Source organism: Saprolegnia diclina (genome assembly GCF_000281045.1).
Source record: "Saprolegnia diclina VS20 unplaced genomic scaffold supercont1.10, whole genome shotgun sequence".
NCBI lineage: Eukaryota > Oomycota > Saprolegniomycetes > Saprolegniales > Saprolegniaceae > Saprolegnia > Saprolegnia diclina.
Window position 1 is genome coordinate 371,598 of NW_008246077.1, and position 25,218 is coordinate 396,815.

At 59.5% G+C, this 25,218-nt stretch overlaps 10 protein-coding genes across 12 annotated transcripts; 4 read left to right on the forward strand and 6 right to left on the reverse strand.

Annotated features, from left to right (window-relative positions):
* Positions 1–94: 94 nt before the first annotated feature.
* Positions 95–2,049, reverse strand: SDRG_04125 (hypothetical protein; the record flags this gene model as incomplete). The annotated part of the gene is made up of 11 exons (XM_008609784.1): positions 95–312; positions 388–656; positions 703–834; positions 886–1,033; positions 1,085–1,150; positions 1,196–1,299; positions 1,346–1,450; positions 1,501–1,578; positions 1,621–1,725; positions 1,774–1,851; positions 1,894–2,049. The coding sequence occupies 10 exons, from the start codon at positions 2,047–2,049 to the stop codon at positions 516–518; spliced, it is 1,113 nt and encodes a 370-aa protein (XP_008608006.1). The 3' UTR covers positions 95–312; positions 388–515.
* Positions 2,050–2,123: 74 nt separating this feature from the next.
* SDRG_04126 (hypothetical protein) lies at positions 2,124–7,326 on the forward strand. Its single transcript, XM_008609785.1, has 14 exons — positions 2,124–2,215; positions 2,259–2,325; positions 2,369–2,527; positions 2,571–2,639; positions 2,686–2,769; positions 2,810–4,254; positions 4,299–4,434; positions 4,481–4,573; positions 4,618–4,749; positions 4,800–4,865; positions 4,908–5,180; positions 5,232–5,622; positions 5,670–5,989; positions 6,035–7,326. Exons 1-14 carry the CDS (start codon positions 2,127–2,129, stop codon positions 7,271–7,273), a joined length of 4,563 nt encoding a protein of 1,520 aa, XP_008608007.1. The 5' UTR covers positions 2,124–2,126; the 3' UTR covers positions 7,274–7,326.
* SDRG_04127 (hypothetical protein) lies at positions 7,295–9,795 on the reverse strand. The gene is made up of 2 exons (XM_008609786.1): positions 9,697–9,795; positions 7,295–9,648 (listed from the first exon to the last, which is right to left on the reverse strand). The coding sequence occupies exon 2, from the start codon at positions 9,275–9,277 to the stop codon at positions 7,316–7,318; it is 1,962 nt and encodes a 653-aa protein (XP_008608008.1). The 5' UTR covers positions 9,278–9,648; positions 9,697–9,795; the 3' UTR covers positions 7,295–7,315.
* Positions 9,796–9,887: 92 nt separating this feature from the next.
* SDRG_04128 (hypothetical protein) lies at positions 9,888–13,122 on the forward strand. The gene is made up of 4 exons (XM_008609787.1): positions 9,888–10,175; positions 10,220–10,460; positions 10,504–10,751; positions 10,796–13,122. The coding sequence occupies exons 1-4, from the start codon at positions 9,909–9,911 to the stop codon at positions 13,070–13,072; spliced, it is 3,033 nt and encodes a 1,010-aa protein (XP_008608009.1). The 5' UTR covers positions 9,888–9,908; the 3' UTR covers positions 13,073–13,122.
* On the reverse strand, positions 13,090–13,374 carry SDRG_04129 (hypothetical protein; the record flags this gene model as incomplete). The annotated part of the gene is made up of 1 exon (XM_008609788.1): positions 13,090–13,374. The coding sequence occupies one exon, from the start codon at positions 13,372–13,374 to the stop codon at positions 13,090–13,092; it is 285 nt and encodes a 94-aa protein (XP_008608010.1).
* Positions 13,375–13,765: 391 nt separating this feature from the next.
* Positions 13,766–16,555, forward strand: SDRG_04130 (hypothetical protein). Its single transcript, XM_008609789.1, has 4 exons — positions 13,766–13,896; positions 13,951–14,403; positions 14,460–15,846; positions 15,894–16,555. Exons 1-4 carry the CDS (start codon positions 13,833–13,835, stop codon positions 16,330–16,332), a joined length of 2,343 nt encoding a protein of 780 aa, XP_008608011.1. The 5' UTR covers positions 13,766–13,832; the 3' UTR covers positions 16,333–16,555.
* SDRG_04131 (hypothetical protein) lies at positions 16,386–17,533 on the reverse strand (the record flags this gene model as incomplete). Of its 3 annotated transcripts, XM_008609790.1 has the most annotated exons (4): positions 16,386–17,165; positions 17,213–17,302; positions 17,349–17,394; positions 17,457–17,533. In XM_008609790.1, coding segments are annotated over 4 exons (803 nt in total), but the record flags the coding sequence as incomplete, so codon positions are not given. The 3 variants fall into 3 exon arrangements, with proteins under 3 accessions (XP_008608012.1, XP_008608014.1, XP_008608013.1); XM_008609792.1 differs by having other exon boundaries at positions 16,386–16,642; positions 16,688–17,165; positions 17,213–17,533; XM_008609791.1 differs by having other exon boundaries at positions 17,213–17,533.
* Positions 17,534–17,740: 207 nt separating this feature from the next.
* On the forward strand, positions 17,741–19,183 carry SDRG_04132 (hypothetical protein). The gene is made up of 3 exons (XM_008609793.1): positions 17,741–18,247; positions 18,303–18,610; positions 18,663–19,183. Exons 1-3 carry the CDS (start codon positions 17,762–17,764, stop codon positions 19,129–19,131), a joined length of 1,263 nt encoding a protein of 420 aa, XP_008608015.1. The 5' UTR covers positions 17,741–17,761; the 3' UTR covers positions 19,132–19,183.
* A 3,045-nt stretch (positions 19,184–22,228) lies between these two features.
* SDRG_04133 (hypothetical protein) lies at positions 22,229–23,462 on the reverse strand (the record flags this gene model as incomplete). Its single annotated transcript, XM_008609794.1, has 2 exons — positions 22,229–22,333; positions 22,377–23,462. The coding sequence occupies 2 exons, from the start codon at positions 23,460–23,462 to the stop codon at positions 22,229–22,231; spliced, it is 1,191 nt and encodes a 396-aa protein (XP_008608016.1).
* A 429-nt stretch (positions 23,463–23,891) lies between these two features.
* On the reverse strand, positions 23,892–25,205 carry SDRG_04134 (hypothetical protein; the record flags this gene model as incomplete). The annotated part of the gene is made up of 1 exon (XM_008609795.1): positions 23,892–25,205. The coding sequence occupies one exon, from the start codon at positions 25,203–25,205 to the stop codon at positions 23,892–23,894; it is 1,314 nt and encodes a 437-aa protein (XP_008608017.1).
* Between the last annotated feature and the right edge of the window lie 13 nt (positions 25,206–25,218).

A 25,218-nucleotide genomic window follows, 5' to 3' on the forward strand; every position in this document is an offset into this window, starting at 1 on the left:
TTTTACGCTCAAAACGCCTGGTTTCAGGCTCCGGTAGGACTTTTGCCCCGTCGCTTTCTGGGACGCCGGGCCGTTGGCCCTTATTCGAGGGCTTCCGGTAGGACCCGAAGCGACGGGGCGGTTGCCCACGTTTAGTTAGTCGCTCCCAATGTATTTTGAACCATCATGATGGCGTTGCGCTAATTATACGACAGCGCCGCCATCAAAGCTCGTCCGAAACGAAGCCAGTATAACAACCCAAGTGCAAGGTGAGGAGTCTTCAATTTACGCCTGTCGGTAGTATGGTCGCGCGGCCAACGTTCACGCGCAACTCTACAGTGCATGCTTCTTGAGCGCACTGGATACGAGAGAAGACGACACAAAGATGGCTCGTCGTCGCTGGCGTACCATGAAGAAGGGCGTGGAGAGCCAGAAGCTGCTGCGCCCACGCGCGCTGGTCTGATGCGCCCTGCGTCGTCACGTCGGCGACATTGCGCTGCAATTGCAGCACCTGCAAGAAAAGGCCTTGCGCGATATTACTTGATGGCCAATGTAGCGTCTACCTGTGTGCCAATGTGGACTTGGAACGCATGCAAGGACGCAGCGACTTGACCGATGCGTGTCTCGACCGCCGAGAGATGTGCCCGCACTTCAACAATCGGCGTCTCGTCGGGCGCCTGTGGCGTCGGCTCAGATATCACACGCCTGATCTTGGTCGCGTACGGTCCCTTCCCACGTTGGCGGCGGCGACGGGGCGCACGTTTTCTGGGCTTTGAGCACGGCAATCTCACTGGCCCACGCCTGTTGCGCAACATCGAAGCGCTGCGAAAGGTCCATGGGTAACTTTGTCGCCATCTACGAGACCTTGTCTTTGAGACGTCGTGCTACGTTGTTGTAGCTCATTACGTGGTGGAGCTTTTGCGTCAGCTCCTCGAGTTCCAACACCACGTGCTCGTGCTTGGCCGCCGCGCCGCGCGCGAGCTCCCGCAGGCGATTCGTGAGCGCATCAAACTGCAACCGGTCCGCGCTCCGGTAGGCACTCATGTCGGCCTTTCTAATTTTGAAAATGTGATGACGTGGCACGACGAGACACGTGAAAACGAACATCGCTTCCACGTCCATGTGCAGCTCGTCACATCGGTGCTTTTCCGTCGTTGCATGCAGCATGGTTCTAGCATGGGATTTAATCTATCGAACGATAGAAGAAGCCAAGTACTCGCGGCCGGACGGGCGCGCTAAATGGAGCTGCAGTTGCGCCTTCTCGAGCCCAAAGAGCTTTTCATCCAACGCCGTCAACTTGGCTTCAAACGTGTGAAACGACTAGTCAATCGTCGTGCTAGTAACCTAGTTTAGGACGTTGTCGTACTGTCAATGTTGCGTCCGACTCCTTCTGCGCTTGCTCGCGCATCTTCTCGAGAAGCCCGTGGGTTTGGCCCAGTCGGCCATTGGCAGCGCTCCAGAACGAGTCCATCTAATGCCATCACGTCCAAGTTGCTGCATCTCGCGCGCCAATGGTCATACTTCGCCCCGCATGACGGCCATGTGCTCCTTCATCGCTGCGACTTCGGTCTTGACCTCTTGCAAATGCCGCCGGTATTTCTACAGCCACCATCGCCACCGTTCTATTCACCACGTGTTTACCTGCTGCTCTTGAGCCACGCTGTAGTGCAGACGATCCATCTTCTTGTCAATTTGGTCGTGCAGCGCGACGTGGGCAGCGTGCTGGTGGGTGCGCAGGGCTTCCAACTGCCACATGTGCATTCCACCACTCTATCGTTGGAGACGTTCAAGTACCTGCTGCTGCAAAGATAAAAACGTCTCTTGGGACGCTGCTTCGAGCTCCAACTGCTCTTGGCTGTCGCGCTCGAGGGCCTACGCGCATGACATACCGTAGAGCCCGCTGTCGCACCCAACCTGCACAGCCGCGCGCAGCGCATCGACTTGCGGCACAATCGACGCCGTGAGCGTCACGAGGTCGGTTTTCGCCTTCTTCGCGTGCTCTTCGGCCTTCTCGCGGCGCCGGCGCTCGACCACGAGGTTGGGGCTCCCGCCGAGGACGTGCGCCTTCATTCGAAGATTTGCACATCGTGAAACGACGCGTCGTGGGAAAAGACTCGTCGTCGTTACACCGTCCCGGCTCGCCGACCATGGACATCTACCGGCTCGGGAAGCTCAAGCTCTTTCGGAAGAAGAAGGGACAGGACCTCCGTGCGCAGAGCGTGTACGACCTCCAGCGGTACGTTTTGACGTAGCGACCATCGTGCCACGACGGTGCGCAGGTTTCGGGCGTTGTACCTTGGCGCGACGCAGAGTCGGGGCCTCGCACCGCCGCCCGCCTTTGACAAGGTACAGCTTTGCTGTGGAAATGGCTACATGTCGTGTCGAGTAGTGCGTCTACAAGGCGATTTCAACGCAATCGAACCTCGTGCTCGTGGACTTTCGTGGCCAAGACGTGAGCGACAATCAGCTGCTCGCACTAGTCGAGACGCTCCTTGAGATTCCGATCCTTTCGAGCCTCGACTTGCGCGACAACCTCATTACAGAAGAGGTGCGCGTTGCCATACCTGGGCCGCGATTTAGAACGCTCGTAGGGCGGTCTCTCCATCTTGGAGCTGCTCCGCCACCAGCTCATTAGCGCCAAAGCCAAGAGCGCGGGACCGGTAGACACGAGTAGCGTCTTGTCCAGCGTGAACCGTGAATGTCTAGTCGTTGGAGTACACGCGCTTGATCACAAAGGTCGATCTGCGCGGCAACAACGTGTCCGAGCCGACGCTGCAGACGATTCGGCAGGTATGATTTGTCTGGCGTCTCGGGTTGTGACGGACGCTAGTACACGGCGATGCTGGCGCGGGAAGACAAGCGGCTCCAGATCAAGTCGATCTTGAACCAACTCGACTACAACGCGTCCGGGTCGCTCGATGAGAACGAAGTGCGCATTGCACTCAAGCTCGCGAGCGGCGTCGAGCCGACAAAGAAGGAAGTCGGGAACATCATGGAGCAGCTCGGGCTGCTGAGCTGGCAGCTCTCGAACGGCCCGTCCCCGTCCCAGAAGCAAACGTCCGAAGCGAGCTTGCGCGCGGCGCTGGAGAACATTCTTCTCGCACGCTTCGCGCGGTCGCCCGCCAAGAAGGACATGGAAGGGATGCCGCCACTCGAGTCCCTTGCGCACATTCGCCATGCTGAGCTCACGATGCCGTCCAACTACAATGCTGAAGACCCGAGTGATGACGACGACCAAGTGCCGCCAATGGTCGCCGCCGCACGACGCAGCTCTGTGCGCCTTGGAAGCAGCCTCTCCTCGCTGAGTAGTCACGTTTCGTCCGAGGGTACCATCTCACCAGACGACGTCGAGATGCCGCCGCTGGATCTCGAGTCGCCTCCGACGAGCCGCCCACCGTCGCCCACGGCAGCTGCGCGTCCCCCGCCGATCGTGATCCCGGTGCAGCAATCGTTGTCACCGATGCCATCGCCGGTTGTGTCGCCGGTTGCATCCCCAGTGGCCGCGGAACACTACGTGCACCGCAGCAGTGACGCATCTGTAGTCATGCACATGATCTCGCCTCTGCTTTCGCCCGTCCAGACGCCGCCCACGTCCCCGACAATGACTCTCATGACGCCACATCGTGAGGCGCAGCCGATAGCAGACGCGATGCCGTCAACTAACACGTCGATTCTACCGCCGCCACTGCTTCCAGTAACCCCCGAGGCGCCTCACCCCCCGGTCGTAGCAACGTCGTTTGCACCCACTGCCATCGATCCACCAGTGCCTGCTCCCGAGGATGCCGCGAATGTGCAACCACCAACGAGCGAGTCGGAAGCGAATCTTGGCGAAGACCCAAGGCCCAATGCTGCATTCATAAACTCACCCACGTCGTCGCTATCAGCCGGCGACTGCATGTCCCCACCTGATGCGTCACCTTGCACGTCACCGGTCGCGGCGCTCGTCGCTCCTTTGCCAGCGCCGCTTTTGCCCCCGAGCTCACCGCCCTTTGCAGCTTTAGCGTCGGCGATGGCGCCCTCCAGTCCCAGTCGATTGCAGTCCGTCAGCGAACGGCGCGTCTCGTTGGAGAGCCTCGCCAACGGCGACGACAGCGACGACGACGATCCATTTGAGCTGGCATCGCCGGAAGAATCCCGGAGTCTTGAAACCGCAACGGCGTCGATCTTGGAGATGACGGTGGTCGACGACGCCCGCTGCGAAGACGAGGCAACCTCCGAGCCTGGTACACCGTACACATGCGAGCAGCAGCCGGCCATGTACCAAGGCTACGAGCGGTGACCCTAATTCGGTACAAGTTCGGTATTTGATACGAAATTAGGGTCGCGGCCAAGCTTCAACACCCGCAAATGGCGTCGACGTTCCAGTGGGCTTTGCTGTTTCCAGACGTCCCGCTCTCCAACGTGGTGGCGCTCATTCTGTGCCACAATGCCCTCGAGTCCATTTCCTTTCAAGACGTACCGTCTCTAATTGTCATGCAAGCGATTGAGAAAGGGTGTGTAGATGCAGCTGCGGCATTTGCGCGTCCTCGACCTGTCCGCCAACAAGCTGCACAAGCTCACACCCATGGATGTCCAGCCACTGCGCCAGCTCGAGGTGCGCCACAGGCGTTCGTTGCGTGTTTTTAGCTTCAACCATAGGTCCTGGACCTGAGCTTCAATGCCTTTCGTACGATTCACGGCATTGAGCACCTTACGCATCTCAAAGCACTCAACTTTGCCGGGAACCACATCAAGGCGGTCAAGAACCTCGAGTTCCTCGAGCATCTTGAGGTCATCTCGTTCATCTACACTGTACAAAACCGTAGTGTTGTTCTGAGTAGATCCTGAACTTGGCGCAAAACGAAATTCTAACGCCGCAAGCCCTCCGGCTCCTCTCTCTCAACAAGGTAGGTTCATGCATCGGCTCGTGCATGACCGCACGACGTTAGCACCTCACGCACTTGAACATTGACGACAACCCGGTTGTGAGCCAGGGCAACCACCGCCACCACAGCGCCCATATACTCAACATCATTCCGACGCTGCGGTCGCTCGGCTGCATCCACCTCGCGGCGCTCATTTTGCGGGAGAAGCGCAAGGACAAGAGCGCCAAACCCAAAGACGACACGCCGTCCGTGGTCACCGCCGTCGACGAGACGGACAGTCCGTACTGGATTGCACAAGCGTGCAAAAACGTCGGCTTGGTCTGCGATGCGCCCGAGGTGCGACGACTCCGAGTCGCTTGATTCACCCAATCACGGAATGCATATTAGGAGGCACCGCGCACACCGTCGCCAAAAAAGGTATCGCGGCACGAGCAACGGTCGCGCGACGAGCTGCGCGCCAAGTCGTTTGCCCACCACATAAAGAAAGAGTCGCCGCCGCCACCACCGATGCCGCTCAAGACGAAGCCCAAGTGCTCGTTCGCCGCACAGCAGAAGCGAGCGATCATGCTGAGTACGCCCAAGCCGTCGGCGGTCAAGCCGCCGCCGCCACCAAAAGTCGCACCACCGCCGCCCAGGAGCGTACCGGTGGTTTCGACCTTGAGAGGGTTTCTCCAGCCGACGCAGGCGTCGATCCACAGTACGCTGGCCGCCGAGCGCGAGAAATCCGCCAAAATCAAAAAGCCCAAGTCGGCCATGCACAAGCGACTACTGCGACGTGGTACGTTGCTCTCGGGCTGTATCTTCTTTGACACGCAGCGCTTGCAGAGGAAAAGCTACGACAATACTTGGTGGCGACGTCGCCGCCCAAGCTCGCACCGCCGTCGCCTCCAGCACCTCGGGCAACGACGGTGCCTCTCGTCTTGTCGCCATCACCAGCGCGCAACCAGACGAGCACGAGTAGTACGCCGGGTCTGCACTCCGACTCGTCGACCGAAGCCTTTTTGCAAACCATTCGGTTGCGCGAATTTGTGACGCATGTGGCTGAAGACCATGCGACGGCCTTGTCCGCGCTCGATATTCTCGTGACGCTCTGCGAGCGCAGCAGCCTCGAGATGGCCAAGCTCATCGACTTCAAGACCAATTTGGTTGGCGACTTCACATTTTTCATGTATATTTGACGGGGGTTGTAGGATTCGATGCATATCCTCGGGTACTTCTACGTCGAACCATCAATGCAGCAGGTGCTTGATGCAAGCCCGATGGAGCACGACAGCGTTCGACAGCAGCTGACCGAGCTCCACGACCTCAAGCGCGCAATGGCGTCGATCTTGAGCAACGTCGACTGGCCTGCTACGACAGCAACGGGGAGCGTCTCGTCCAGCACCACATCGCTTCTCCGCGCCGCTTGCGAGGCTCTGCGGACGTCTGCAATCGGTAACCTTCTCTCGTCGCCGGCGCCAACGTCGCTCGACCTACTCTCGCCCACGAGCTCTGTCGCCGGAAACACTGCTACGTTTTCGTTTGCCGTGGATGGCCGCGCTGAGCCGCACCGAGAGCTGGCGGTGGCCACCGACGACGACGACGTGTTCTTCCGAGACGAGCCGAGTACGCTAGTCGTGGAAGAAGCTACCCCGAACGACGCAGTGTTTTTGGACACGACTTCGGTCAACGACCCGCTAGACGCCACGTTTGATATCGACGCCGCGAAGGACGAGCTACTCGCCGACGCTGCTGGTGATGCTGATGACACGAAGGTTCCCGAGACTGACGATGCTCTCGATGGCGAGCTCGATGAAGTGGCCATAGTCCACGACGTGGTCTCTACCGAGGAGTATGAGGAGGAGGAAGTAGCCGAAGCTGAGGCAGTGGAAGACGAAGAAGAAGCTGAAGAGGCAGAAGAAGCTGAAGAAGCTGAAGAAGACGAAGATGCGGAAGAAGATGAAGATGCGGAAGAAGACGAAGAAAACGAAGACGCTGCTGTGGATGAAGCAGCTGTAGAGGACGATGAAGAGGCTGCAGAGTACGACGAAGAGACTGCAGAAGACGACGCAGACGGCGCCGCAGAAGCTGCAGACGACGACGAGGAGGAAGGAGAAGCCGATGACGATGCGCTGACGCACGGCGATTGGGAGCAAGGGTTTGACGAATCGTCTCAGCATCATTACTGGTTCAACTCGGCGACGGAAGAAAGTTCGTGGACGCCGCCACCGGGCTGGCCGTACGATCTCCAGGGCAACCTCCTCGCATCGCAAACTGCCGCCAACGACGACGAAGAAGAAGACGAGGACGGTGAAGAGAACGAGGCGGAAGAAGACGCGTCCGAAGAGTTGAGCCTCGAGGCGCGGATTGCGATGGCGCTTCAGGGCGGCAGCGCTCCCGCCGACGATGAAGTTGACTTTAGCGACAACGACTCGCTTCCTGACCTGTAGACGAGTCCTAAGACTATGCAATTGTGCACGTAAACTTTCTCATTATTCGCGCACCACAGGCTGCCACGTATAGGTGCCATAGCTCGCATCGCAGTACCACGTTTGCTCCAGTGCCGTGTGTTCGGCGGCCTCGCAGCCAATACCGTCTCTCTTGGGCTCGTTGCAGCACACCCAGTGCCCTGGAAGAAGCGTGCCCCCCATATAGTAGGCCGCATGCGCGCGGCACGAGCGCGTTGCCACTGCCGGGTTGAAGGGTGCGTCGCAGCGGCGGCACCGCTCCAAACTGCTTGTTTCGTGGGCCACAAGTGCCTCGCGGAACCATGTCGTGGCGTGGGCTAAGCCCAGTGTACCATCGCGGCATACACGGGGCGGGGCCGCCGCATGCGCCGCCGCAAGCGACCGAAGAAGGCTAAAGAGGATGCCTTGGGCGCCAACTTCGCCGTATCGTATCGCAAACACGTGGCTGCGGCTCGGGTCATTCGCAGGGTACAACGGCAGTGACCCGCCGGTGACGGCCGTGATCCAATCGGGCAACGCGTCCAGATCCACGTCGTCAAAGATCAGAAAGAGCATTGGGGTCCGGCAGTGCGCGGCATACAGGAACTCGAGTTTGCAGTTGATCGAGGCGATGTAGGCGGCCGATAAGCAAACGAGGACGGCGCCGACATTCGAGACGGCGGTCGCCATCGCAGCGTATATATTGCCCTTCATGTAGCCCATGACATCCATCCATACACGGAGATGGGCGATCGAGCCTTGCTGATACAGCTGCAGCACGGCCGACTGCTGCTTCCATGCGTACGAGAACATGGCATCGATCTGCACCGCCGCCCGGGGGAGGCCGTGGGCATCAACCATCGCCGGTGGCGGCGCTAGTGACAGGCGTGTTACCGTGTACTGCACCGTGTCGGTAATCACAGTTGAAGGCACGAGCGACGTGATGTTTGGCTGCGGCAGTTGTGCATCTGCTGGCAACTGCCAGCCGTGTAGCATCAATGGCACCGCCGCAGCACGACCCAAGGCAGTAGCCTGCGCTTGACGGTCTTGAAGCACAGCGGCTTCGTACGCCGTTAACCGAGCCTCTTCTGTCACGTAGAGATGACACTCGTCGACCAAGGCGCTGTGGACGTACGCGAGGAGGTCCGAGGCCGTGCACGAGTCGGACACGCAGCACGGGCTTCCGTCAATCTCGGCATACTTGGTAAAGATGCCGTCCAGACGGGATGGGCGCAGCGGATACCAAAGCCGCCCTGCAAACGCGAGGCCCAGCCACTCGGGGAGGCCGCCGCGCTCGCAGCAGTTGATGGGAAGCAGACTCTTTTTGGTCACAAGCGCCACCTCGAGGGCGCGTTGGTATGCTGGCGACGTGGGCGACGACTCGGTGATGACGCACAGCACGAGCTTGGCACATACAATGGCTTCGAGCGCAGTTGCATCGCTCGCATTGACAACTTGGCAGCGCTCAGGCATCGCCAGCCCTTGCGACGTCAGCGTAGCCAGGAAAGCAGCGACGGTTTGGCCAGCGTCGCCTTCAAAGAGTATGCACACATCGTGCTGATAGGTGTCCGGCACTATCGGAGGCAGCGCCGGCTCGGGCATTTCTGGCAGTGGCAGCCAGGCGCCGGCAGCCACGAGCTGCTGCAGCGCGTGCACCTTGTCGTTGAGCGATGGGACCCACGTGCCGTAGCCAAAGCAAATGGCCCCGATGGCACCCGACGGCTCAAAGTAGCTCTCCAAGGACGCACATCGGATCGTCTTGCGACTGTCCTTTAAGAACGAAAGCGACGTGAGGAGGACGTCGGAGAATGCAAAGTAGACGTCCATGGCCACGATCGCGAGCTCGCACTGCTGCAATAAAGCGTAGCGCGATGTGATGTTGATGGGAAAGAGCTCAGTGATGATAGGCACGGTGGCGTCAACGCACAGGAGGCGGCGTACAGCGTCCACCTGCGACGAGTGCGAGAGCACGACCATTTTGGCCGACGACGAGACGCCCGACCCCATGGCTATTTCGTGTCGTTTCAAGATACAAACGTGGGATTTGTTTGAGTATCAAGTAGGCAACGATCGAGTGGGCGATGCATTCGAGCTCGCGGGCGAATTCGTGACCGAGGTACCTCCCCGCACGCTGCGCCGCGAGATGCCGAGGCACTTGTCCAAGTGCGGTGCAAACCGCGTCGCCAGTACCTCGTGTCGCCACAGCATCATTAGCTCCAGTGCTTAAACGCAAACAGTACATTTCCGTTGCAGCGTGGGCAGGTTACGTGGGCTGCGCTGACTTTGGCTAAAGGCGGGGAGGGCTGCATGCTGGATCGCGTTGGCATGTCGTACAACCCCAAGATGTCCATGGCCTCGGTCTTGACAAGACGATGCATCTACCGTGTATACGCTCATCGACTATACTCGATGCCAATGTATAGTACCTCGAGGCAGACATCCCATGCGACTTCATCGACCAAGGCCGCGAGCACGCTTGCCTCCCACGCCTGTGCCATCTCGCTGCAAGCAACCGAATCTTCCGGATATTATTATCCGGAATATAATATTATAGTGTGCTTTTGACATGTAATAGTGTATATAGACCGGATACCGTCGTCGCAATCCGGATGCGCAACTCGAAGCGGCGCCAAGTGGAATGGCACGACGGGTGCGGCCCCGCCCCGCGGCCGTGCCAACCAAATCGTTGCTGGGAAAACCAGTGCATGCCAAGACCACTGCATTAAGCAACCAGTGTAATATCGAGCCGCTGGTTGCGCAGAGCCTGGCGTCTGGCACACTCGACCTTGCGGCTGCGGCCGACACGATCGACGACGTGGCTCTCGTAGCAATTGCGGGCCGCCTCGCGCCGCATGCAGCGTCCATGCACAACCTTGTGCTCTCTGGCTCGGAGCGCATCTCAGCGGTAGCATCTACCATACCATACCGCGTCCATCAACGGATGTCTAGATTGGCATGCGCTCGGTAGCCCACGCATTGGGGAGCGAGCTTCGGCGACTGGTGTACGCACACGTGCCCGTGCAGCACGACGTCCTCAAAGTGCTCACCACGCGCATTGAGGTGCTCGAAGACGTCGACTTTTCATGTTCGCCCAACTTGTCTGGTGAAGCGATCCGCGAGTTCATTCCATGCTGCAACCGATCGCTGCGAATATGCAACCTCTCGTATTGCCCCATGGTCACTGACGATGGTACGCCTCGCTGACGTTATGGCCACGTACCAGCTACGAGTAGCACTGTGCTGGCTGGCGGGAACGATCGGCGCTCAAGGTGGGCTCACGCAGTGCCGAAAGCTTCGGTCCCTGAATTTGGCCCAAACCCTCGCCATCACAGACCGAGGCCTATGTGCACTTGCCGTCGGGTGCCGCGCACTGCAGTTTCTCAACCTCGAAGGACTCTTGCATGTGACAGACATTGGCTTGACGCAGCTTGCACGCGGCTGCAAGCAACTGCGGGTCGTCCATCTCAAGCGCTGCGTTCAGGTTCGCGCGTTCCGCATGCAGTCCGTGTTGAAGGACCGCTTTAGGTTTCGGACATTGGTGTCACCGCTCTTGGCAAGCACTGTCCCAAGCTCCAGAGTATGAACCTTTGTGGCGTGGTGCTCTTGACAACGTCGGGGCTGACACAATTGGTATCCCATGCGCGCGCGCTTCAGGTCCTGGATGTCCAAGGTTGCAGCTTGCTAACAGAAGAAGCGCTATGCATTCTCGCCACGGCGCTGCCAGCTCTGCAGCACCTCAACGTGACGGGGTGTCAGCAAATTACTGAAAACGGACTTCGAACTCTTGCGACGCACCTTCCGTTCGTGCAACTGGCGACGACCTTTCGAGGCCTCGAGCCGAAAACCAACGCCACGGAGCTCAAGTTTGCGCACCACAAGTCGACGATTGCGCACTCGGCGGCCCTCCGCCTTCAGGCGTGGTACCGTGGGCACCTCGGGCGGCGCATTGCAACCTCGTGGCGCCACGTCATGGTTGAAACGCCCGCCGCTAACGTCATTCGGCGCGCCTACTATCGACATCGGCTTCGGACCGAACTTGCGCGGCGCGTCGCTCACACCGAATACATTGCTCGCCTCGTGGCACGCATCCAAGCACTTGTGCGAGGCGTCCTCGTGCGCACACGCATCCAGCGCGAGCTCGATGAAGCGTATGCCCACACGGTCGCTACACGCGCGGCCAAGCGCATTCAAACTCGCTTTCGTGGCTTTCGCATTCGGCGACAAGTCAACCCTGTTAATGTGGCCCTCGCGCGCATGTACATGCGCTTTGCCGAGGAGCGTCGAGCGCGATGTGCCGTGCGCGTCCAGCGTTGCTACCGCCGTCGACTGAACCGGTGTCGACTCTCGGAGGTTGTGGGGCTGGCCCAGCGCTGGCGGCAGCAGTGCCACGACGCCGCGACGAAGCTCCAGCGGCTTTTCCGCGCCCGGGCAGCGCGCGCACTCACGCGGAGTCTTCAGCGCGAGCTCGAGGCGCGCCGAGCGTGGAAGGCGCATTGCGTCAACATGGCGATCAAACTCCAGTCCCATTGGCGGCGGCATGCATCCTGGCGTCACTTGCAGCGCGCGCGCTTGGAGTTCGCGCGGCAACAAGCCATCTTGGCAGCAGCTGCGACGCGCATCGAGGCGCTCGTGCGCGGCTGGTTTGGCCGCCGCGCCGCCCATGCGCGACGCGACCAAGTCGCGTCCTGGCACGCGGCAGCGGCGACGATCCAGCGGGCATGGCACGCCTATCTACACCCGACGCATGGCACGGTCGAGTACTCCAAGCTCGTCTCGGACATCAAGTGGCAGCTGCACCTGGAAGCGGCCGAGGCCGAAGCCCGAAAAGACGCCCTTCTCGAGCGGGAACGGCAGGCGGCGATGCGGGACTCGGCGTCCGAGGCCGACAGTGAAGACGATTGGTACGAGCAAGAGGCTTCGTTTTGGTTTTCGCCGTCTCGGAACGAACGCGAGTGGACGCGCCCGAACCGCTTCGCCCGCGAGAAGAGCCTCGTCGGCGTCTCCATCCGCGTCTTTTGGCCGCTCGAGGACGCGTGGTTCGAAGGGGTCATCACAAAATTCTGTGCGTCGCGCGTCAAGCACCGCATCGCATACCTCGATGGCGACCACGAGTGGCTCGAGCTCGATGCGATGGACGAGACGCAGCTCCAAGTGCACAACGGCTCGTGGATGATGTATGAAAATTACTACCCAAGCGCATTGGCGCTCAAGGCAGCGCTCTACGTGCACGTGCGGTTTCAGATCTACTCGGTCGAGTACTTTTGCTGGCGCGCCGGCTGGATCGAGTCGTTTGACGCTACACGGGACGTGTTTCGGGTCGTCTACGACGACGATGCGATGACCATGGTCGATGCTGACCTCTTTGCGTGCGAAGACGAAGTTCGAGTCCAGGACAAGCGGTCGCTGCAGTGGTTCCACTTGGGTACCTTCTTTTTTGGGCTCGGCGATCCGACGCTGCGGGTCGCCGACTACCTCGCGTACGTCCCACCGGTCTACGATGCGACGTACGAGGACGACGGTGCAATCGAATGGAACGCCGCCGAGTACGGAGGCGACACGACAGAGTATGCTACCGAGTGGCAGGACGAGGTAGCAGCTTATGACGAAAGCTTCGTCGCTGCAGCGGATGCGTTTGCGACCGGCGACGCGACGGCTTTCGCAAGTCTGGACGAGCCGAATGGCATGGAGGCAGCAAACGACGGTGATGACGAAGGCGATGAAGACGAGGAAGATGACGCAGACGATGCGGATGAAGATGCTGACGACGACGATGATGCTTCCGACGACGAAGACGACACATGACACGAGCAGTATATCGATTAGAAATCCATACAGCGACCCTTCTTCTCCCAGTCGCCAAAGCGCGTGGGCTCCATGTACTTGCCGCCGCGCGACGGGCCACCCCATTCGGTGCCGGCGGGTCCAATCGTGACCATCTCTTCCTCGTCGTCTTCATCCTCGTCATCATCGAGCACCGTGTCGACGATAATGGCGCGCGCATGTGGCTTGTCATGCTCGGGCACGAAGCTCTTGGGCGCGTCGCTAAAGGCGCGGGCGGCCATCGGCGTTGGGCGCGGCAGGCTGCGGAGGACGCGGGCGAGCATGTCGGAATCTTCGGGGTCGTTCGTGCTGTGTGGCAGCAGCGAGCGTCTCATTGGCCATACGATCTTATATTTCAGCCAATCCCCGTCGACCAATTTATCAGATTTGGACCAATCCGATACCAGGCTTGCCTCCGTGTCGCACCACCATGCATCTGACGCTGCGCGTGCTGATTGGTCCAAAGTCGCGACCGGCGTGGCCAGGGAGAAGCCGTATCCGGATACCCCAAGATACGCGGCGAGGGCTATTTTTTAACGAAAATTAGAATCCAATACAATACTCTAGGTCGAACGATGTCAAGGCCATTAAATTGCGTTGTGGATGGCCTGGCGGCTATTTTTGCGCGGCCCGTATCCGGATGGATACTCAACCGATAGATTCTCCTTTTACTATGCCGAGGGGGATTCGGGACGAGGAAGAAGACGGAGTTCTTTGTGACGACGACGCGACGGACGACGCCATGGCCTCTACCTACGTCACGACGACGGAGCATGCAACCCTTCCGAGCGCGACCGCGCTAGCAGGTACCTCCATCATGCGATCCGCGCATGGGGCTCATGCAACGGCGCTTATGGCAGATGCAACGACACCCAACTCGACACCAACCCTGGGTCCGACGTCGTCCTTGCCGAGCCCATACCTTCAGAGCGGCCGGAAGACGTCGAGTAGCTTCTCCGACTTGGGCGACTTTGACGAGTTTACAGAGCTCAACTACTGTGCGACGCCCGAGAAGCCCGGCCTCTTCCACAAGCCAATGCCGATCCGGGAAGAAGTCGAGCAGTTCCGTCTCAATACCGACGACGACGACACGCGGCCTCGCCACTTGGGCTTGCATGGCACCGGCATCAACCTCTTTCCTGGCGAAGTTCTCAAGCTCCGTGTGGACCATGCAGCGTACATTGTCTTTTACAAGGCGTCGACCGCCGCTGAGCCCGAGAGCCCGCCCGACAGCGCGACGCAGCCGTCGTCGTCATCGTCCGAGTCGGCCTCGGACGTGCCCATGCCGCTCTTCGAACCCGGCGTCCCTGCAGGTACAAATGATATCCTTGTCCGTAGCACCATCTAACTCCTCTGTCGACGATACTAGCACCAACATCGGGGCCGCCAAAATCGCTCGGTGCACTTGGCGCCGCCGGCTACACGGTCGTGACGGCCGACTGCTACCAGCGCTACAACGCAACCCGATCGGGCTCACTCGGGCGTGGCCTCTTTCGTGCGACGACGCATGTCGGGAGCGCGTTCCTCAAGGGCACGAGCACGCTCATCAACCAGACGTACGAGGGCACGACGCGCGGTGGCGTCCTCGGTTTTGCAAAAGGTCTCGGTCTCGGCATGTGGGGCTTTGGCTCGCACACGGTCAAAGGCGCGTTTCGCAGCGTCGGGCACATGACGACGGCGGTCGGCGAAGTCGTCCTCGGGCCGGACCCGCACTTTAGCCTCGACGGGACGCTCGTCTTGACCAACTACCGCATTGTGTGGACGTCGGCGCACGACACGTTTGACATTCCTCTCGCATCGCTTGTCTCGATCGACAACCCGTCGGTGACGGCGCCCCACATCCTGCACATGGAGTGCAAGAACCTGCTTCGGCCGCAGTTTGCGTTTGCGGACGAAGCCTCGTGCGTCGCGTTCATTGAAGCCACACTTCGCCTCTACAGCGACGGCCCGTACACGTTTAGCACGGTGCATTTCAACGCGATTCAGTCGGGCACGGCGCTCGACATATTGGACGCGGACGAGACGAGCACGCCATCGATCTACGAGGCGCTCACGGACTTTGCGCGGCTCGGCTTGACCAAATCCGACGCGTGGACGCTCGTCAACAATGAGACGTACGCGCTATTTCCGACGTACCCCAAGACGTTTGTGCTGCCCGCGGGGTTTACGGACCACGACATTGTCGAGCTGAGCACGTATCGCAGCGCGAGCCGCGTGCCCGCCGTCGTATGGCTGCATCCGCTCACGAACGCGAGCATCTGTCGTTGCGCGCAGCCGTGCGCGGGCCTCAGCGGGTACGCGGCCGAGGCCGACAAGAAGGTTGTGGCGCTGCTCCGAACGGGCGCAACGTATCACTTTTTTGACGCGCGGTCGCAAATGGCGGCTGCCGGCAACTTTGCCCAAGGCAAAGGCACCGAGGACGTGCGCAACTACCCCAACACGGAGCTCCACCACTGTGACATTGCCAACATTCACGGCGTGCGGGCGTCGTACAATGCGCTCGCAGCCGTGTGCCAGCCAAACGCGCCCTCGGACGCAGAGCCGCTCTTGCAGCGCACGCAGTGGCTCAGCCACGCCGCCAGCATCCTCGTCGCCGCCCAGCGCATGGCGACCGTGCTATGCACGGGCGAGTCGGTCATGGTGCACTGCAGCGACGGCTGGGACCGCACGTCGCAGCTCGCTGGGCTTGTGCAACTGCTGCTCGACCCGCATTACCGAACCTTTCGAGGGTTCCTCGAGCTCATCGACAAGGAATGGTGCGAGCTACTTGCACGACATGTTTAGGAGCTCAATCGTGCTGTAGGTGCTCGTTTGGGCATATGTTTCGGTGGCGACTCGGCGTCGGGACCGGCCCCAATGCGGAAGAGGCCACGGAGCTCTCGCCCGTCTTTGTACAGTGGCTCGACTGCGTCTGGCAAGTGTGGCGTCAAGCGCCGTGGGCGTTTGAGTTTTCCGACGAGCTCGTTGCAACGATCTACAACCACGTGTACTCGGGCCTCTTTGGTACGTTCGAGTACAACTGTGAGAAGGAGCACCGGGATAAGGAAGCGCTCGACCCGACGCGCTCGCTGTGGCGGTACCTTCTTCGGCGCCAAGCAACGTTTGAGAACCCGAGCTACGAGCCCGAGAAGAGCTTGCGACTAGTCGGCCAACTCCTCGACGTCAATGTGGCCGAGTCCGACTTGAGGCTATGGGACGCCCATGTGGCATGCGCGGACCCGATATGCCGCAAGTACACTTGAAGGTGCGACCCCGTGCTGCGTGCTTTGGAAGCCGACGGAAGACAAACCCATCGTAGGAGACATAGGAGTAGTTGTTGTAGGACATTAGTTGCAGATGGTCGACGACGACTGCTGCCATTAGATTTGTAGGTAGTGCTAGTAGTAGGTCATGCGGTAACATTGGCGTCTCGTAGAATCAAAAGTTGGCTGATGAAGCGCACACAACAATATTGCTTGGCTGCCATAGACGATGGTGTCCTGATGCTATGTTAGGACGCAAGCAATGTCGTCGAAGAGCTTGGCGTTGAGTTTGGTCTCGAGCCAGCGAGCTCTACGGACAGTATGAACAGTTCGTGAATGATGTGCGACCTCGTACTTGATGTCGCGCAGAATATCATGACTTGGTGCGACGCCCGGGCCTTGATGTGCGCTCGTCGCTGGCGCCATGGGCTGTGACATGAAGGGCGCTGGAGACGCATCCGAACGGCGCGCAGAAGGTGCTGCTCGGGCGAGTCTTGTGGCATGGAACGCCTTGTTGGTGCTGCTTGGCGTCGATTGTAGTTTGCTTGGTTTTTGGTCGATCACTGCTCTGGGCCTGGGCAGGACCACGTTTCTCGTTTGCTCAGACCGTGAAGTCGAAATTCTAGGATATTGCGTGCTCTGGGGCGGCTTGGTGACCGCGATAGCGCGCAGCGGCTGCTTGGCTTCGGTTGTCGATGGCGGCGTCCGGGGAATCACCACGGGAGCCACTGCCATCGGAAGCAGTTGAAAATTGGGAAACGCTTGCACCTCGTCCTCCTCAAAGTCCCCGAGGAGCGCCGCACACGCTTCCATCTCTTGCTGAATGAGCATCTCTACATGCTTCCTGTCAGGAGTTATCAAGGACGCATGCAACCCGTACCTCGCGTTGGGATCGTCGTCGGGCGGGATGTTTGGGGACTCGGCACACGATCGTCCACATGCGGCTTGGCTGGTCGCTTCTTGACAGCATCTACATGCACGTGCTTCGTCGGTCGAGGTCGTCGCACGCTTCCTACACTCCATCGCCCGCTGGACCATCTTGCGTCCATAGGTTGCCTCGATCTGCACGTCCATGCAGAGGGTCATCTTCCCACCCCCTGTGCTTCCATCATGATCCGACGCACCGTCGACCAGCTTCCGGCCGCGGCCAGCGCGCGTATGTGGCGCTTCTTCTCGGCCGTCGTCGTCGTCGCCACCATCGAGCAAATTGGAAACTGGCGCGACTCATCCGGATAACGGCGACAAAGAAACCGTCCAAGATCCACCTTGGCGCCGTAATAATATTCCGTATCCGTATCCAGCACATTCTTTTTTGGGTACATGTCTTTTCCACATACACTATTTATAATGTATGGAGTGAAAATAATTAAAATATATCGCAATTTGCACGTGAGAAAAAATTGATTGGGTGAAACAAGAATTGGCCGCCATGTCCTCGAGCGCCCCGCCACTCTCGCCGACGAGCCAGCCCGATGCGAAGCGCATGAAGACGCAGGAAGACCAAGGACAGGAGTACCACATCATCCTCTTCTACAAGTACGTCCAGGTGCCGGACCCGCAGGCGGAGAAGGCGGCGCAGCATGCGCTCTGTACCGAGCTCGGGCTCCTTGGCCGCTCGCTCGTAAGCAACGAAGGCATCAACGCCACGTTTGGCGGGCCGCTCGACAAGATCAACGCGTACGTCGAGACCATGATTGCGCACCCGGTCTTCGCCATGAGCATCGAAGACTTTAAGCGCAGCATGGTCGTCGACAAGGCGCCTTTCGCTGAGCTCGTCATCAAGGACGTCAAGGAGATTGTCAACACGGGTCGCAACATCGTGCCGCCGGCGGTCTCCATGACGGACGCGGAGCGTGGGTACCTCACGCCACAGCAGTTCCACGAAGCGCTGGCCAAGAAGGACGAAAAGCCCACGGTACGATCGATGACGTTTGTCGCATGTGTGCTGCAGCTCACGCTGGCATGACTAGATTGTGCTGGACGTGCGCGCCCACAAGGAGTTTCTCGTCGGCCACTTCAAGGACGCGGTGGACCCGCAGGTCAAGAACTTTTCCGAGTACTATGCATTCTTGGACCAGCGCATCCCCAAGTTCAAGGAGGAAAACACGACCGTGCTCATGTACTGCACGGGCGGCATTCGCTGCGAGAAGGCGTCCCAGTTCCTCCGCAGCAAGGGTATTACAGACGTGCACCACCTCAAGGGCGGCATCCACCGGTACCTCGAGCAGTTCCCGGACGGGGGCTTCTTCCAGGGCAAGAACTTTGTGTTTGACAAGCGGTACGCCCTTCGATCCTCATCAGTACATTATGATTCATACTGCGCCGCGCAGCGTGCTCATGGGACCCAAGACGGCCGACGTTGTTGGCTCGTGCGTCTCGTGCGCGACGCCGTACGATGCGTTCAACGGTGTGAAAGTCTGCAGCGTGTGCCGGGATCTCGTCCTCGTCTGCGACCCGTGCTTCCAACATGCACACGGCGAAGTGCACTGCCTCGAACATCGCTATCTCAAGGACTGCTACTTTACGTTCCTGCAGTACTTTAGCGCTGCTGAGCTTGAGGCGCAGGTGGCGGGCCTTGAAGGTGTCCTCGCGGCGCTACTCTCCGAGACGGAAAAGCAAAAGCGCAGCCAGAACCGCCGCCGCACGGTGCGCAAGCAGCTCGAGAAGGTCAAGGCGCGCCTATCGCTCGTGCAAGAAAACCCGTCGGCTGTCGAAACGTGGACCAAGGTGCACTGCCGCACGTGTGGCTCCACCGACTGCCAAGGCACGTGCTGGGGCTTCTGGAACGAAGTGCAGTAAGCACAGACAGCTCTACAGACGTCATAAGATACGCAACATGCATAGACTGTGTCATAAGATACGCAACATGCATAGACTGTGTTTCCGGAAGCCATACTGTTGTTGCTGTCTAACGCCTCGAATATGCTTCATTCGGGCTACACGGAGGCGTCAAGATCGGCCGATGAACGTTAACTCGGCCGGTTGACACGCATCGGTACCACGCAGGTATGATTGGCTGAAATGAATGTCGATATCATTCGCTGAAATGCGACCAATCAAACGTCGTCTGGAAACCACCACCGAGGAGCGGGGGTGCTCGGACGCACTTTGACGATTGGAAACGAAAATGCTCATATTCGGTACGTCGATAGAAGACACTTTGTAGAGCACGGAGTGTCAAGTCATTCCGCCGTCGGCGACGCACAGCAAGAGTTCTATCGAATCAAAAGTTAACGACTAACCGACTATGTTAACCGGTTACGTTGCGGTTATCAAACCCCACTGTCGGCTTGGCTCTTGCTTGCGAGCTGCGAGGCGGTTGGCCGACGCAACGTAACTCTTGCAAGTAGACAACGTGGCATAATATTGTCCAAGAGTGTTAACAATCTACGGCGCGGCTGGCTTGGGAGAGCCAAAGAGGAGGTAATGCATGGCGTTGATCTCAACTTCGATGGGGAGTTTGGCTGCCAAAGACATGGTGCGAGGACTGGGCATCGGCGGCGAGTACGAGCCGAGTGGCGACGTTGGCTGCTTCAGTGATGAATTGCGGTCGAGACTTGATGGCGGCAGTGCAGTTGGCGTGCTTGCAAACACCTGAAAGTTGTAGGATGTACTTGACGGCGTTGGTGTTGGCGTCGCCCATATTGGGTGAGAAGCGGCTGGTGGCGTCACCGCGGGGGGAGACAGCGGGTCAACTGCAACCGGACCAGTGTCTTCAAGCGTGTTGAGTCCCATGGGTGACGTAGCTATCGAGGATGGCCGTCTTGCTGTGGATGTTGTGTTGATCGGCAATATCGAGGGACGCCGGACGGCAGCTTCAACCTTGGGAGTTGGTGGCGCTGTGTCATTTTGGTACGCCTTGGCCGGGTCTATGCTAGAGCTTGGTGGTAGATCTTGAGAAACGGGTTTGCTCATGCTAACATTCGCTGACAGGTCTTGAGACACGGGCACGTTCACGTTGGGGTCAGGCGACAGCTCTTGAGGTAAGTGTTGTGCTTCGACTTGCGAGATGTTGGTTGTCTCTGGAGTCCTTACAGAGCTGGAACGTCTGCGAGCAGTGACGATGGGCTGGCTCGTTGACGCGGGATCCACGCCAGGTGAAGAAGAGGCAGGAATCGGTGCTGCAGCGACCGTCGCGGTGGATGCAGGTGCCAGAGGCGTAGCCGGGACAGTGGCACGCGAGGCAGCATACACGGTCCGCTCCGCGGGCGCTGACGCCATGAGACCTTGCAATGACGAAGTCGTCGAGGGTGCAGGCTCTACTGGTGTCGCGCCAGCAGGTGCTACTGGCGTAGCAGAACCCAATACTGCGGGCATTGAGGCAGCTGGCGCCGTAGACGTTGTGGGAGCAGGCGCCACAAGCGTTGGCGATGGCTCAGAGCCAGACACGTCGTGCGACTCAAGTATCGGTAGCACATTTGTTGGAGAAGAGGGACGAGGCTGCGCGTCCACTCTTGCTGTTGCTGTTTGCGACAGAGTTGCCGGGGTTGCCACGACTTGCGGTGTCGGCGGTGCCGAGCGCTCTTGGTCAAGAACTACTGAAGGCGGACCAGTAGCAGCTTGCGGCACAGTCGGTGACACAGTTGATAGCTCAAAAGACGATGCGGTGGAAGGTACCACATCTAATGGCTTCGAAGATAATGCAGCAGAAGGTAGCACCTCTGATGCGGCTCGAAGTTGTAACCTCTCGTGGTCTGGAGCCAAGGTTTGTTGCAGCTGTACGGCTGGAGCTTCGATGCGGGGGGATACCTCTAAGGCTTGTGCCACCGGAGTCGTCGATGCTCTTGCCGGCTCCTCGCCATCGATCAAGTGAAGCGTCTCTGACAGCGGCTGCGCCGACGACTGACGCCTCATCGGCTGCTGGTCGGTCAGTTGCTCGGGTTGGCCAAATGCACTGGGTAGTTTTGTGGGCACTTCTGCACCGTCGGTTGACAAAAGCATCTCTGGCTCCGCTGATGCCCCACTTGCGTCAGAGGCGTTAGTGGGCAGCGATGCGTTCGGTGCAGTTTCCGTTGGCAACGTCACCACAGTGTCCAAGGGACTTGCCGTTGCGCTCAAAAGGACGCCGTCGGGCATACTCGCTTCGTCGCCGCCATGGTCGAAGAAGGGATCTTCTTCATCTTCCGCCGGTACTTGGGTCTCTGGTGGCGCACCTTGGTCACCATTGCCGTCCGCCGCCGTGAACTCAGTCTCCTGTAAAGGCGACGCGGCAACGGTCTCTTCAAGTAGACGCTCTTGCGGCGCTGCAACGGACGTTGGCGCTGTTTGTGGCTGCTCCGGACTGGCTACTGGTGTTGGCGTCGTATTGTTGGGCATTAGACCACGGCTTTTCGTAGCTGGTGGCTCGCTCGATAAAGGGCTTGATGGCGAGATCTTGGCTTTCGTTGGCAACTCGATAACCTGGAAAATAATGGTCACGTCTCAACCAACAACACCAGAAGTACCGGTGCTCTGGGCTGCTCCACGGTCGCAGTATTTCTCGTCGTAGGCCCGTCCAAGTCGTTTGCGGCACTAGATTGAGCAGCGCTGGTCCCCGTGTCGGTACGAAAGAGTGTAGGAGGCGTCATCACTTCCGATCCCGGTTGCTGCGCTGGAGCTGAACTGGTCGTCGGTGAGCGAGGACTTGTCGCTGGCTTGCCTCGGTCATTGGACATGGTTTCGTCGCGTGACACGGCCGGCGCGGGAAGCACAAGTGCTTCGCCTCCGACGCTAGCAGCTTTCGATACACTGGACGGTGGAGCTAGAGTACTGCGGTTGGCCGGCTCCGCGCTCGTAGCTGCTTGACCAAGACGCGCCGGTGTTTGGGCGGGCGTCTCTGGATGCCTCGTAGTCGGCTCGAGGGCAGACCACGGAAGAGCGGCGCTAGCTGGTCTGGGCGTAGGAACCGACGTCGGTACTAAAGGCTCGGCCGACCGAGGTGATGCTGGGTGCTGGCTTGCGTGGCGCTCGGGCTGCAAATGCACAACGGGGGGCGGTCCTGATGCAGCACGCTTTTTTGCAGCTACAGGTTGCGACGACTCAACATCCTTCGACGATGTCGGTACTGGCGCAGGCTTTGATGTGGCCACACCCCGATCGACCAGCTGCTTGGTAACTTCGGGGGCTGCCGTGGCAAAATGCGCTTTTGTAACAATCGGCTCGAGGTCGCTCGAGTCGGTGGCTGCATCCGACACGACTCTGCGCGGCGAGTCGACTTGCCCGCCAAAGTCTGTCCGCCCAGTGGTGTCCGTCGACGGCTCTTGACGACTGTCGTGCTTGCTTGTCTGGGTGCGCTGAATCGGCGCAGAGTGTCCGACCGTGATCTCAGAAAGGTCTGGAGGTACGCTCAGATCCCCTGCGTCATCTTGGCGTGGTGGCGGCGACGGAAGCTTGGGCACGTGAATACTAGACAGAGCCCGAAGCGGGGTGGCTGAAGTCGCGAGGAAGGGACGCAGCCGCTTTGGTAGCTCAAGTAGCGGGGGCGGGTGCATGTACTCTTGCAAATGAAGCGACGGCTCCGTCGAAAGCGCCAGTTGGAGCTGGCAGTCCTTCTCAATGTGTGGGACGACCGGCTTGGGCTTTCCTTGCACCTCAATATTGCGCATGAGGTGCTCCGTGTTTATTGCTGTAAGGGTCACGGGCGCTGCCGGCTCGGTCCCCGCGTCCATCGTGACAACGCTCTTAGGCGGCAACTCGAGGTCGTTCGAGTCGGTGGCGGCGTCCGACATGACCTTGCGCGGTGGCTCCGCTTGCGGCAATACATCTGTCGGCTTGGGCGGCGTCAACGCCTCGGGCACCTCGTCCTTCACTTCGTCGTTTGCGGGATCCGGCTCGAGTGCAATCTTGCGGTTCGAGCCATATTTGAACTGGAGACGGCGACAGATCTTGTCCATGGACGAAGCCATCTTGAGAATCGATGCGACGTCGTCCTGCACAGCCTTTGCTTTTTGCTCGGCGACTTCTTTGGCTTGGTTGTCCTCTTCGTCGTCGTTCTCTTCGCTGCTCGCGTCCCCGTCGTCACTGCTGTTGTCATCGGAATCTTCCGCACTGTCTTCGTCTTCGCTATCATAGTCGCTCGAGCTGGCGACCGACCCCGTCTCGTCGCTCGCATCGTCGCTGCGGTCACTTGCGTCGTCGCCCGTCGAGCTCATGCTTGGATCTTCTAGGATCGAAAAAATCTAGCGTCTGAAACGGGCGCGAATAGTGATCCAACAGACAACATTGTGCACGAATATATACTACCGATCGGCCCACAACCAACAAAATCTTCTAGTGGAGCGTCAAGGCAGTATGTATGCAGTCAGTACTACGGTGGTGAGCACTCGAATACACCCCATATTCTATCCATGTATCTATCTATCTCGTCGTCATGAGAGCAGAGCGAGAAGGGTCCGCGGCTTGTTTCCCGCGGCAAGGCTTCTTCGGCAAAACTAGATACTAGTACGCGGAATCCGCCAGCTACGCCTTGAGGTTGCTCCTTGAATGCAATGTCGAGATAAAGCGAGGACGACAAGGGTTGCTGCTACTGTAGTATTTCTCAAAGTCTTAGGATATACAGCCGCCTGGTATTGCAACAGGCTCTACAAGGAGACGTCGACGTACGGCTTTTCTTCGTGCTCTGTCACGGCGCCGTACTCTGCGTTGTTGTCCATATCGTCGTCCTCGGATGCAAACGGAAGCTTGAGCGACGGCATGGTGGCTCGTCGGATCTCGTCTTGTGGCACGCAGATGCCCGCGGCCTCCTTCATGCGCGGGAGCACGCGGTCCAGCGTGGCCGCAAACTCGCGCGCGTGGTCGCTCTGCAGCGACGCAAAGGCCAGGTAGAGCTGCTTGAGTGCGCTCGCCTTTTCTTCACGGAACTTGAGCACTTCGCTCATGACACGCGCGTGCACAGCTTCGTACGCCGCTTGCGCGTCGGCGAGAGCGTTGGCCACCGCGGTCGGGTTGGGGCTTGAAGCCATGAAGCTGCCAAAGCTGCTGCGCCGCGTCGGCGACTCGGGCGCGGCAGCGAGTCGGTTCACGGCCGCGAGCTGCGCTTGGTAGGCGAACCGCCGGTCTTCGCGAGTCGCGAGCGCGGCTTGGACGCTACCGATCCAGCGCGCAAAGTCGTCAATGCCGTCGGCCAGCCCGTTCCAGGCCACGTCGAGATGGCGCGCGCGGGCATCCAAAATTTGCACAAACGAGGTGAACGCGACCGCCTTCATTTCCGGCAGCGACGCTTCGAGTTCGGCCAGTGACGACGTGGCGTCAATGACATCGCCGTACGCGGCGGCGGCCACCTTGTTGGCGCGGTAGGCTGCGACGACTTTCTGCTGCAGCGCCTTGGCTGAGGCTTCGAGGTGCGAGACGTACGCGGCGATCTGGTCGAACTCGCGGTCTTGGTCCGTCTTGGGCTTGCTAAGGTCCTTCCCATACGCGCGGGATGCGAGCGTTTGAACCTTGTCGTGCTCGGACCACTTTTGAACAGCCTTGCCAAACCAAGACGAGAGCGCTTGCTTGGGCGCCGCGTCCTTGGCTTTGGCCTTGAGCTGCGTGAGGTCGACGGTCGAGACCGAGAGAAAGGCGAGAAAGCAGGGCGCGACCGCCAGCACGTCGTGGCCGGCGACGTTGGTGAGGAACTTTTGCAAGCCGACGCGGCGCGCCTCGAGGAATTCCCGCGAGTGGAGGAGACCGACGACCTTGGCCGGCAGCGGCGGCACGATGCAGCCGGGGCACGTCTTGAGCAGCTGGCTCTGGAGCCACGCAAAGTCCGAGTAGCGTCGGTCGACTTCGTGCAAAATAGGTCCCGCGCCCGCCGACCGAATCGGGTACACGTGGTACGCGTTCACGCCGTCGCCGACCTTGCCTGCTTCGCCCACGTGGATCATCGCGCTGAAATTGCTCAATGCATTCATTGCAGCCGACGCG

Coding starts and splice junctions, on each gene's coding strand:
- SDRG_04126 (XM_008609785.1), top strand. CDS start 2,127: ATGGACATCTACCGGCTCGGGAAGCTCAAGCTCTTTCGGAAGAAGAAG. Junction 2,528..2,570: donor ACAACCTCATTACAGAAGAG/GTGCGCGTTGCC, acceptor GAACGCTCGTAG/GGCGGTCTCTCCATCTTGGA. Junction 4,435..4,480: donor AGTCCATTTCCTTTCAAGAC/GTACCGTCTCTA, acceptor AAGGGTGTGTAG/ATGCAGCTGCGGCATTTGCG.
- SDRG_04127 (XM_008609786.1), bottom strand. CDS start 9,277: ATGGGGTCGGGCGTCTCGTCGTCGGCCAAAATGGTCGTGCTCTCGCAC.
- SDRG_04128 (XM_008609787.1), top strand. CDS start 9,909: ATGGCACGACGGGTGCGGCCCCGCCCCGCGGCCGTGCCAACCAAATCG. Junction 10,176..10,219: donor GCTCGGAGCGCATCTCAGCG/GTAGCATCTACC, acceptor ACGGATGTCTAG/ATTGGCATGCGCTCGGTAGC. Junction 10,461..10,503: donor CCCCATGGTCACTGACGATG/GTACGCCTCGCT, acceptor AGCTACGAGTAG/CACTGTGCTGGCTGGCGGGA.
- SDRG_04130 (XM_008609789.1), top strand. CDS start 13,833: ATGGCCTCTACCTACGTCACGACGACGGAGCATGCAACCCTTCCGAGC. Junction 13,897..13,950: donor GAGCGCGACCGCGCTAGCAG/GTACCTCCATCA, acceptor CGCTTATGGCAG/ATGCAACGACACCCAACTCG. Junction 14,404..14,459: donor CGAACCCGGCGTCCCTGCAG/GTACAAATGATA, acceptor CGACGATACTAG/CACCAACATCGGGGCCGCCA.
- SDRG_04132 (XM_008609793.1), top strand. CDS start 17,762: ATGTCCTCGAGCGCCCCGCCACTCTCGCCGACGAGCCAGCCCGATGCG. Junction 18,248..18,302: donor AGAAGGACGAAAAGCCCACG/GTACGATCGATG, acceptor TGGCATGACTAG/ATTGTGCTGGACGTGCGCGC. Junction 18,611..18,662: donor AACTTTGTGTTTGACAAGCG/GTACGCCCTTCG, acceptor TGCGCCGCGCAG/CGTGCTCATGGGACCCAAGA.